The 12,690-nt window shown below is 41.3% G+C and overlaps 1 protein-coding gene across 10 annotated transcripts in view; it reads right to left on the reverse strand.

The window, feature by feature from the left end:
- Window positions 1-12,690, reverse strand: part of CPEB3 (cytoplasmic polyadenylation element binding protein 3) — a 219,865-nt gene that overhangs the window by 83,737 nt on the left and 123,438 nt on the right. For all 10 annotated transcript variants that reach the window (XM_066239887.1, XM_066239886.1, XM_066239885.1 and 7 more), the window contains 2 exons: window positions 2,628-2,795; window positions 349-438 (listed from right to left, as the gene is read on the reverse strand). In XM_066239887.1, coding sequence (XP_066095984.1) covers window positions 349-438; window positions 2,628-2,795 — 258 coding nt within the window. The remainder of the gene's footprint in view (window positions 1-348; window positions 439-2,627; window positions 2,796-12,690) is intronic.

The raw sequence follows: 12,690 nt of genomic DNA on the forward strand, positions 1-12,690 counted from the left end.
GCCGGGTGGATCCCGCCCCCTGGTCGGGCACATGCGGGAGTCTAACTGTCTCTCCCTGTTTCCAGCTTCAGAAAAATGAAAAAAAAAAAAAAGTTAGCTCGAGGCTCATTCACAACAGACTCACAGGATCTCATTGTCAATAAAATAGACGCCATGAAATAATCAGTGTGCTCCTGGGAGAATAGTCTCTAAGTAGAAACAGTAAGACACAAAAAGATGATCTGTTAAATGTTTTCTTAATGGGGGGGGGAATAAACAGCTATATCAAGAGTTTAAAGACTGCCTTTTACTGAACTAGCGTGCTAGCTGTCCAACAGGCAGGCAGTGGAGACATTGTAAGTACTTTACCTTTAGGAGGAAAATACGACTTGCTTTCAGCTTTGTGAGGCCAGTCTACAACGAGGGGTCCAAACCTGCGAAAGCTGGCAGTGATCTCATCTACAAAACAGAGAAGGAATCTTAGCAAGAGAGAAAAAAACCATTGCAAACAGAATAGCATACAACATGCCTTTTAATATAAAATGGTTTGAGAGCAATTTTATAAAGCATTTTTACAGAAGGCAAACCTATCAAGTAAAATACCAGTCGTTTGAGGGGGTACAGTTGGTTATTCACTTTCACCCATGCAGAATGTGTTTCTAACTAGACGTAATTCATTGCCCTTCACTGCCAATACACTTGATATAAAGGATCAGGAAGAAAAAAAAATCTGACACTAGCTAAGGTGACCTCCCTGTCAAGTAAAAAAGAGATTCTTTTTTTTTTTTTTAATTCAGGGAGAGGAGGGGAGGCAGAGATAGACTCTCACATGCATCCTGACCAGTATCCACCTGGCAAGCCCACTAGGGGTTGATGCTCTGCCTATCTGGGGCCCTTGCTTCCTTGCAACCAGATCCATTTTTTAGCACCTGAGGTGGAAGCCATGGAGCCATCCTCAGCGCCTGGAGCCAACTCGGTATAATAGAGCCATGGCAGCGTGAGGGGAAGAGAGAGAGGTAGGGGGGGTGGAGAAGCAGATGGCACTTCTCTTGTGTGCCCTGACTGGGAATCGAACCCGGGACATCCACAAGATGGCCTACACTAAACCACTAAGTCAACCGACCAGGGCCAAAAGAAAGATTCTAAAAATAGGAATGTTCTTTGTTTTTAGAAAAAAGGCAAAAGTACATAGAATATTTAAAATATGTTTTCAGCTTGACCAGGCAGTGGCGCAGTGGATAGAGTGTCGGACTGGGATGCAGAGAACCCAGGTTCGAGATCCCAAGGTCACCAGCTTGAGCACAGGCTCATCTGGTGTGAGCAAAAGCTCACCAGCTTGGACCCAAGTCGCTGGCTTGAGCAAAGGGTTACTCCGTCTGCTGAAGGCCCATGGTCAAGGCACATATGAGAAAGCAATCAATGAACAACTAAGGTGTCGCAACGCGCAATGAAAAACTAATGATTGAAGCTTCTCATCTCTCCATTCCTGTCTGTCTGTCCCTGTCTATCCCTCTCTCTGATTCTCTCTCTGTCTCTGTAAAAAAAAAATTAAAATGTTTTCACTGGTATAAAATAATCTCTAAAATCTCTAAGATTATTTATCTTAGATTATTATTATTATTAATCTAAGGATATTAATAGGTAACATTTTAGAAATAGTTATGATTCTTTTGGTGAGGAGTAAGGAAAATAAGTAGGTAATTCTATTTGGTGATAAGAAAAAGTTAAAAGCCAATGGTTTCTTTCATACATACCTACTACACATCCTATAAAGGAAATGTTTCAAAAGACTAAAATAAAACTATTTTTAGACTATTCTCTCATCACCAAAAAAAAAAAATTTATGATAAATCAGAGAAATGTCATAGCTGCTGGCAAAACGGGTTTTATTAAAAACACTATTTTATAGCAGATCCAATACCTAGAACTACAGCTGTTGTTTTTTTCCTTTAAGTTAACTGTCACAAATTTTGTTTCATTTATCCATTCAACAAATATTTATTGACAACCAATGATGTGCTAATTGGCTTTAAGCATAAGAGAAAAACCTACTTTGGGACTGGTAATAGCTCAAAAATTTATTAAGAAAATTTCTAACTAGTCTTCATTCTTTTAAAGGCAAAGGGGGTTCATCATTAACAAGTATCTATATTAAATATGAGATGGTGTGGTGTGATGGCCATGAGCAAAAGCTCTAGAATCAGACTGATTTTGAGTTCCAAATGTACCATTGCTACATAGCCCTGGACAAACTGTTTCTGATTCTCAGCTTCCTCATCTATAAAATGGAGCTGGCAAGATGCGCCTTCTAATAAGGATACCTATGGTGATTAAATGAGATACTTTGATGTGAAGCACCTAGCACAATAATGGGCTTATCAGAAGTTTCATAAAAGTTAGCTCTCATTATTACTTTATAGTTTATCCCAAAATTAATAACTGGGAAATAGGATTCTGCTGTGAAACTGCTATGTATAAACACATATAAACAGTAGACTCGAAGTAAATAATCTACCACTGCTCCATCTATTGAATATTCTCATCTCCTGCTAAGATTTGAATGTCCTACAGCTGCCTTAGAGAGGCAGGGTCAGACGACACGAAGGGAAGACCTGGCCTTTATCAAGTCATTAATGAATGCACCGTACCTTCATCGATATCAGGAGGAAGGCCTCCAACAAACACCTTTCTAGAGTAGCGTTCGACTCGTTCACCGTTCTGACAGCGCGTGGGAGAACTTAAGCCCGACGACAAGGACTGATCGCCATGACTGTCATCCAGGAAGGCATCTTCAAAGGGAAACAGAGAAGACCGACCTGAAACAAACATGGGAGTTTACACAGTTACAATTATTTTCCTGGACAACAAATGTTTATTAGGAGCTCAAGTGCAGAGTAAAGCATACAAAAAAATGAATCCTGAGAGGTGACTTTTTTCAACAGAATAAGCGACAGCAAATTACCAGCTCTAGACAAGTTTATAGCATCATTTTTGTATATAAAGGTTATGTAAAGCACAGACATGACTGGGTTGATACTAAGGAAGAAGTATCAGATACTGCAGCTGTTTTCGTTGCTAAAAAATTACTACATCTCACGCATACAGTCCCTATCACTGCTGCTAAAAGTACTCAACAGCTATTTATCCTTTCCCCAGTCATTTCTTAAAATAAATGGAAAAGTAACCTTTATTCAGATTTTTATCTGCTCTTTATGGTGACCTCAACGGTTTAGTTCTAAAGATGGACCCTGACAGCCGAGGGAATATTAAACTGGTGACAGAAGCTGATAACTTCTTTGAGAGCTGGACTAAAGATGATCAAGTTTTCCTTGCCATTCCAAGAAATAAACATCTGCAATAATAAAAGGTGGAACAGGTGAACGAAAACATATTAAGATGTGGGAGAAAAGACACAGATATGGTTATGACATTTTTTACCCTACTAATGTACACCATATTTTGTATCACTCCAAAAATTATTCTCCTTGTTGACTCGATAGCCAAATAAAGGGTAGAGAGCAAAGGCATCTATCCACTCCACGTGACTATAAGAAAGATACCAGGCCCTGGCCGGTTGGCTCAGTGGTAGAGCGTCGGCCTGGCGTGCAGGAGTCCCGGGTTCGATTCCCGGCCAGGGCACACAGGAGAAGCGCCCATTTGCTTCTCCACCCCCCCCCCCTCCTTCCTCTCTGTCTCTCTCTTCCCCTCCCGCAGCCAAGGCTCCATTGGAGCAAAGATGGCCTGGGCGCTGGGGATGGCTCCTTGGCCGCTGCCCCAGGCGCTAGAGTGGCTCTGGTCATGGCAGAGCGATGCCCTGGAGGGGCAGAGCATCGCCCCCTGATGGGCAGAGCTTCGTCCCTGGTGGGCGTGCCGGGTGGATCCCGGTCAGGTGCATGCGGGAGTCTGTCAGACTGTCTCTCCCCGTTTCCAGCTTCAGAAAAATACAAAAAAAAAAAAAAAAAAAAAAAGAAAGATACCAGCAGTCCGAGTCTGTTAACAAATGTAACACAATTATGCCATCTGGCATTACAAAATAAAATCTAAGTTTAAAAACAAATATATTTCCTGTTTGAGTCAGGGAGTTCCTGGTAAAACTTTCCACTAAGTTCCATTCTAAAAACAGTCTTGAGCACTCAAACTTTTGAGAAAAAAAAAATTCCCCTCTAAAATAAATTCATACACTCTACAAAAAACAACAACAGAAAACCAGAACAGTGTCTTCCCCATTTCGTCTATCCTGTCTTTATTTTCCTGAAACCTAGGCTCTGCCTCACTACAGCCAACTCTCGGAAACAAAGTATAAACAGCCTTAGAAAAATACCGAACATTTATTTCTTTACAAAAAGAAAGTTACTAATATAACTCTGTTTATTTTATGAACCCAGGTGGTATATAAGAAAGGCACTGTTTTGATGTTGGGAGTTAATAAATAAAAGGACCAAGAATTTTTTGTTCAGCTCTTCCCAGCTTAGTGACAAAGAAACAGAACAAAATTTGTCCCCTAATGTCACCTAGCTTTTTTAGCCTGACAGGAACAAACAATAGACAGTAAATTCTCATCTCTTTGATGTCTGTTTTGATTTTGGGGGGTGGGGGGAAATAGCTCTACAGCAACTATAGACAAAATGAGCTTCCAAACGACATCCAGAGATGCTCTTCCTCGGCTGTCAGCTTTGCTTTTCGTGTAATCTACACTAGGTGCCTGCTCAGTGACGGGAACACACCCTGATCAGCGTCTCCCACAGAATGCTCCTATCCGCACCTCCTACCCTCAACACTAGTAACACCAGATGTTCACACAACAACAGCTGGTGCTGGAGGAGGGAGAACTAAACAATACTGGAAAATACTGTACACCTTATATCCTTCGCAGAGTTTAACAATCCACATTAGAATACAAAAGGCTGGGGGAAATTTCGCAGTAAATTATTCCAGCATTACCTGGATTTAAGATGAAGGACTCTTTAAAATACGTAACTCAGTAAAAAACACTTGGAAGACATATTTATCCACATTCCACAAATATCAGACAAATAAGATTGTTATTTGGAAGTCCCTGACAAAGAAATCAAGTCTGGTGAGAGAAATTAGCATGCACACAATCATAGAATAGAGAGTCAGTACTAAGGGAAGACTTTATCACACCTAATTTACTAACCCACAGGAGATAGGGGCCAAAAGACCCTTAGAGTGATTTCACAGGAGGGCAGTTTTGAGCAGAATCTTGTAGAGGTGGGAGTAAAATAAAGAACGAGAATTTGCAAAGAAAGAACTTTGAAAGCAGTTTTGCCCTTTCTCTCCAAACCGGTTCCTCCTCAGTATAAATGACTATTATCCATATCCAATGCAATCCAGAAATTGAGGAGTCATCCTAAGCATCTCCATTTGTTTCACACTCCAGTTCTAATCCATCTCCCACTATGTCCTACTGATTCAAGCTATAAAATAATTCTTCAATCCAGTCAGTTCTCTCCATGTTCGATCCTAACAGCCTGGTCCAGACCACCGTCATCTCTTTCCTGAACTAACAGTCTAATGAGACTATATGATACCTGTTTAGTCTACTGATTCCTATTCTGTATCCACAAACAGCCAAAGTCACCGTTTTCGAATATTAATCTAAGTATGTAACCACACGCCTCACCACTACCCTTAAAACCCCTCAGTAACTTCCCATTGCTCTCTGGATAAAGTGCAAATACATCACTGTCACTGTAAGACCTTGCCTACCTCTCCTATATCCTAGTTGCTGGCTCTCCCTCTGGTTCACTCACCCCCAAATACACAGACCTTTGAATTTCTTGATTTTTTCCTCCTCGCCTCAGACACTAAGACAAGGTATTCCCCCGAACCAAAACAAACACCTTTTCCCAGCTCCCTAATTTTCTAGTTAATTTCTACCAATTCTTCAGGTTCCAGCTGCAAAGTCATTTCCTCAGGTGGAACTACCCTGACCTTCCAGGATTAGGTAAGGTCTCCCTTTGCTGTCCACTTACAGCACTTTTCTTAACACTTTCCCCAATGACCATTGAACTACTGTATGGGTTTTTATTTGGTAACGCATCCCCCTACCCCGTTTAATTGTAAGCTCTATTAGGAAAGGGACCTGTTTAATCTTGTTCATCACTGTATCTTCACATTCTATTGAATAATAAGGTCCTCAAGAGATGTGACAAGGAAGGCAGCATCTAGGAGAGGAAAGCAGCACATGCAGAGACAGGGCCCTGCAAGTGCCTGCTAGAACACGATCCCCGCCATGACAAGGGTGACAGATGGGAGCACGTCCTGGGAAATCGAGACCTTTTCTATTGCTTCTGTTAGTTCAAGTATTATATTCTATATTACAAAAATAAAGGGAAATTTCCCTATTTTCCAAATTTAATATTTCTCTCTAATACTAGCTTTTCTTCTTCTTTAACTACTCTCCCTCCCTAGAGAAAGCATTGTAGGGTACAGGATAGAAATCAGTAGACTAAACAGCTATTGTATAGTCTCATTAGACCGTTAGTTCAGGCGAGAGATGATGATGGTCTGGATCAGGCTGTTGGGATCGAATATGGGGAGAACTGACTGGATTGAAGAATTATTTTACAGCTTGAATCGGCAGGACATAGTGGGAGATGAATTAGAACTGGAGTGTGAAACAAATGAAGATGTCAAGGATGACATCTAATCCACCTTCGATCCTGTCACAATGAATTCTCTAAGAGGCCTGTGACCATATTATTTCCTCTACCCCCAATCTTACACTGGCTGTCATCACCTCCACCAGCTACTGACACCCAGGGAGGGGGAGGGGGTGAGAGTCTGAAGAAATCTGCGACTGTCCAGATGAGAGATGAGGAAGTTTTAAATTGGAGCAGTAAATAAGGAGAAGTGAATGTTCAAGACATTCTGGAACAAAGCGAGCTTGCTTTCTGCATGGCCAACATGACCACAGCTTCCCCAGAGCATTCTGACAAAGAAAATAAAAGCAAGAATTAACTGTAAAAATTTGGATTCTTTTAAAAATTGGTTAGGGATACTTAAACTTTCCAAAGTTTACAAACTAAATCTGTTTTATTAGTAGTATGTAGAGTAAAATAGCCTTTAGTAATACGGTGGCCCTCGGGATAGAAACTGCTAAGAATTCACATACACAATGATGTTTCCCTAACTGTGGGTAAGAACTAAGAACATATGTCTCAGAGCCCAATCCTCAGATCTACTGAATCTCAATCTGTGGGGTCAAACTTGAAAATGTGCACTTTTAAACAAATTTTCCCAGTAGTTCCTGTGCTCAAGTTTAAGAACCACGGAAATGGAGATCGATGTCTTGTCCACAGCAGGTAATCACTGAGAGAGATACTGTGTGAAGTAGCAAAAGCTCTGGGAGACATCCAGGTTCAATCAAGTTAAAGACTATCCTCAGGAATCGCATGGAAAATCTATAATCTAGTCAATCTTACTGTAATATGACTCCCTGAAGTGCTGATGGAACAAAAAGTTTCTCTGCAGCGGGCATTTTTTAAAAAAAATTATTTTTATTTATGTATTCATTTTAGAGGAGAGAGAGAGAGAAGGGGGGAGGAGCAGGAAGCATCAACTCCCATATGTGCCTTGACCGGGTAAGCCCAGGGTTTTGAACTGGTGACCACAGCATTTCAAGTCGACGCTTTATCCACTGCGCCACCACAGGTCAGGCTGCAGCGGGCATTTAAAAGAAGTGAAATTTTGTTAATTTTGTTAACCAGTGTCACCCTAATAAATTTAATAAAAAGGAAAAAAAGATATTGTTGGATAACAAATTGTAGATTCACAGGACTTTTCTTTTTTTGCTTGTTTTTAGTGTAAATAAAATAAAATGAAGTGAAGAGTAAGAACTTGTAGTGTTTACCCAGTGCAGACCAACAGAAGATAAAAGAATTTTATCATACTGTTGGAATTACTCGTCTGTGGGATGAAAAGGTTCACCTGATGTTTCCATAGCCTGAAAACCATCTATTGGCCCTGGCCGGTTGGCTCAGTGGTAGAGCGTCAGCCTGGCGTGCAGGAGTCCCGGGTTCGATTCCCGGACAGGGCACACAGGAGAAGTGCCCATCTGCTTCTCCACCCCTCCCCCTCTCCTTCCTCTCTGTCTCTCTCTTCCCCTCCAGTGGCCGAGGCCCCATTGGAGCAAAGTTTGCCTGGGCACTGAGGATGGCTCTGTGACCTCTGCCTCAGGCGCTAGAATGGCTCTGATTGCGGCAGAGCAACACCGCAAGATGGGCAGAGCATCGCCCCCTGGTGGGCGAGCCGGGTGGATCCCGGTCAGGCGCATGCGGGAGTCTGCCTGACTGCCTCCCCATTTCCAACTTCGGAAAAATACAAAACAAAAAAACAACAACAAAAAACCCCATCTATTTTCCTATACTCTAATTATAAGCTCCTGAAAGACTGTTCTATAAATGAATTTAGTGCCTTGCTAATGTGAGGCGGTGACTCTTGAACTTGTAGATAAGTAATCAGCTTTGAAATTGTATTTCTATTGCATCCATCTCCAGAATAAGTTAAAACAATGGTATTCAGCTTTGTACAGTGTTCCCTTGCAAGGTCGGCATTTGTGCATCATTTGGTTGGCATAAATCCATCCCCCCAAGACAAATGACCCCTGGGATGACTGGTAGAGTCTTAGTTCCTGGACATGGGTTTCTAGAAACTGAAACTTAGAGACTGTACCAAATTGTGTGCCGTGAGAGGCCCTGCTTCACTAACTAGCATCTCTCTGATTTCTTTTTTCTTAATTTATTTATTTATATTTTTTACAGAGACAGAGAGTGAGTCAGAGAGAGGGATAGACAGGGACAGACAGACAGGAACAGAGAGAGATGAGAAGCATCAATCATTAGTTTTTCATTGCGCATTGCAACACCTTAGTTGTTCATTGATTGCTCTCTCATATGTGCCTTGACCATGGGCCTTCAGCAGACCGAGTAACCCCTTGCTGGAGCCAGTGACCTTGGGTTCAAGCTGGTGGGCTTTTACTCAAATCAGATGAGCCTGCGCTCAAGCTGGCGCCCTCTGGGTCTCGAACCTGGGTCCTATGCATCCCAGTCCAACGCTCCATCCACTGCGCCACCGCCTAGTCAGGCTGATTTCTTTTCTTTAATGAAGACATTCCCCCAAGACAAAAATGTTTTAAGTAAGCTATGCTACTTATCAAAAAATTATACTTTTATGTATCTAGTACATAAATCTACTTTAAAAATCTCATGATATTTCCATATAAAGTATTCATGCTCAATATTTCAATAGAAGCAGGAGAAAAGTTTCTCAACTGCTACACCTTGGCCATTTCACTTTCTTCTCTATCAAATGCTTGGTTTTCTGATATCTATTTTCTTTTTCTTTTTTTTTAATTTTATTTATTCATTTTAGAGAGGAGACAGAGAGGGACAGAGAGAGACAGAGAGAGACAGAGAGAGACAGAGACAGGAGGGAGGAGCTGGAAGCATCAACTCCCATATGTGCCTTGACCAGGCAAGCCCAGGGTTTCGAACTAGCGACTTCAGCATTTCCAGGTCGATGCTTTATCCACTGCGCTACCACAGGTCAGGCCTGATATCTATTTTCAATTAATAATCAGAATGTAATTTTTGGTCCAGTAATTAGAAAGATACTCCTTGAATGTAGAGATGACTCAAAGCTAAAGGATCCTTGTAAGAAAATGCCAAATAAGGCCCTGGCCGGTTGGCTCAGCGGTAGAGCGTCGGCCTGGCGTGTGGGGGACCCGGGTTCGATTCCCGGCCAGGGCACACAGGAGAAGCGCCCATTTGCTTCTCCACCCCTCCGCCGGGCTTTCCTCTCTGTCTCTCTCTTCCCCTCCCGCAGCCAAGGCTCCATTGGAGCAAAGATGGCCCGGGCGCTGGGGATGGCTCTGTGGCCTCTGCCTCAGGCGCTAGAGTGGCTCTGGTCGCAACATGGTGACGCCCAGGATGGGCAGAGCATCGCCCCCTGGTGGGCAGAGCATCGCCCTTGGTGGGCGTGCCGGGTGGATCCCGGTTGGGCGCATGCGGGAGTCTGTCTGACTGTCTCTCCCTGTTTCCAGCTTCAGAAAAATGAAAAAAAAAAAAAAAGAAAAATACAAAAAAAAAAAAAAAGAAAGAAAAGAAAATGCCAAATAAGAAACCTGAAAAACACAACTTAAGCACAGAAGGCTTGTCCAGTACACTCTTCCCCAGGAGGCTTCTCTTCCTGCAGCTTCTGGTGGAAAACAAAAGCCTACTGGCGGCGCTGGACTGCCAACGCTGCTCCGAGCTCACCTCTGAGCTCCCCCAAAGCCTCTGCTGTCAATCCTGCAGCTCCAAGGCCCCCAGGCCCAGTTCTATTCCAAGCCTGACCCCTTTCATCTTAGTTTTGCAAGTAAGCTCACAAATTAGTCACTTTGGTTTTTTTAAAAATGAATTAAGTCAAGAGAGTCAGATTGCAGTCTATGTTTTAATCTGCGACACTGGCCAAGACATATTGCTTACCCTGAGTTTCATTTACATATTGAGAGATTTGAACTAGATGAGGTTTTTCAAATCTCTGGGCCAGCAGAATTTCTTTTATTACACAAAAATCTTACATAAAACACTAACGTACAAATACATAAAAATACATCTTTCTTGGAATTGTTATGTGGGTATCTCTTGGGCATCACAAACTGAATCTGTTTATAAATGAACTCTTGATACCTCGTCTCTCCATTTCAATATGTGGGCCCAATTCACCCAGTTAATTACTCAAGCTAGAACTTGAAATCATTTTCGAGCTTTTATATTTACTTTCTATATTACATTCTTCAATCTAATGCCATTAAAGAGGGTAGAGTCTACCATCCATAATCTATCTTCCATTTGTTCACTTCTTTCCAATTCCATTGCCATTACCCTATCCTAAAACATCATCATCTCTTGCCTAGACTACTACTATCATTCTGAACTAGACAACCCACTTCTCTCACTACACTCTAAAGTTTAGAGTAGCCAGAGTGCTCTTTTAAAACATAAATCCAATCACTTGACCCTGCTTTTAAAACATTCATGGATTTCCTCTTGTACTTGGACCAAGTTCAAAATCCTTACCAGGAGCTAAAGCCCAGCAAGATCAGATTTCCTTCCTTCCTCCAACCTCATCTTAACACACTCTCCCCTCTCCTCTTCCAAGCTCAGCCAGCCATTCTCTGGGCTCAATTAACTTCCTCAAACACACAAAGCCCTTTCTTTTGTCAAGCCCCACCCCCTTTTCTAAAAATAACAGCTTTACTGAGATATACTTCACATATCATACAATTCCCCACTTAACCCAATAGCAGTCATTCCCCATTTTTCTCAAACCCTCTCAGCCGTAGGCAACCACTAGTCTACTTGCTGTCTCAACAGATTTGCCTATTCTGGACATTTCATAAAAGTGGAATCATAATATGTGATCTTTTGTAATTGCCTTCTTTCACTTAACATAATGTTTTCAAGGTTTATCAATGTTGGCATTTATCAGTACTACTTTGCCTCAAGCCTCTTAAAATAGCTGTCTTATAATGTCTGAAATTTTCTTTAAAATATTCTAAGGGGGAAAAAATGCAGGAAATACATGAAATGAGATTGGCAAACATGTTGATAATCACTGAAGTTAAGTGATGGGTAGATAGTTCATTAAACTATTCCATATTTGCGTATGTTTGCAGTTTTCCATAATAAAATTTTATTTTATTTTATTTTTTTAGATTTTTCATTTATTGAATTTTAGAGAGAGGAGAGAGAAAGAAGGGGGAGGAATGGGAAGCATCAACTCATAGTAGTTACTTCCCGTATGTGCCTTGACTTGGGCAAGCCCAGGGTTTCCAACTGGTGACCTCAGTGTTCCAGGTCAACACTTTACCCACTGTACCACCACAGGTCAGGCATAATAAAAATATTATTTAAATAAGTTATCTTTCTATCTTTTGGATTTCAGTTTAAATAACATCTCTTCAGTGGAAACTACCCAATGTTAGAGGAACCTCCCATTTTTCCTGCCTAGTATTTATCACAACTTCCAAGTATAAAAATGTGTTTCATCTGTCTGTTGTCTCTCTCGCCCCTACTAGAGGGAACCTCAGTAGGGAGACAGAACACAGCTAGAGTCTAGCACAGCATCTGACCCAGAGTAAGCACACAAACAATGAATAAAATTTGGGTGGACCGCCAAGGACCCCTCCTTCATTATTTTGTTAGGCACCTCCCAGAAAAACTTCTTGCAAAGGTGAAAAACTAGTGACCTTATTCTTACCATGTCCTGTGCTTAAAATTTCCTATTATTATGAACATTAACATTTCAGAGATTATAATCATGAGCACTCAGAAATTTCTTCAGTTGTCCATGTTTCATTCTAGAACCATCCATTCCATTAGACAAGAAAAAGCTCATATACCCAGGTCTGAATTAGCAGGCAAGCATATTTGTACCATGGCTTCGCTGATATAACTGACCTCTTCTCCCTTAGACAAGCTTTGGTACAAAGATCCAACTCCAACTTGGTACATAATTTTGTCTTACTAAGTTTTTACAACCATTGTTAGCAAGTATGTCATCCATTCATGTCAATAAATTTTTATGAATTAAATATACAAAGTACAGTTTATAAAAGTAACTCCAATAGCAAAGTAACTCCAATCATTATTTGTATTTACTCATTCACATTGTTTAGACAGATCTTTTATATCTTCCTTGCTG

Source organism: Saccopteryx bilineata, chromosome 7 (genome assembly GCF_036850765.1).
Source record: "Saccopteryx bilineata isolate mSacBil1 chromosome 7, mSacBil1_pri_phased_curated, whole genome shotgun sequence".
Taxonomy (NCBI): domain Eukaryota; kingdom Metazoa; phylum Chordata; class Mammalia; order Chiroptera; family Emballonuridae; genus Saccopteryx; species Saccopteryx bilineata.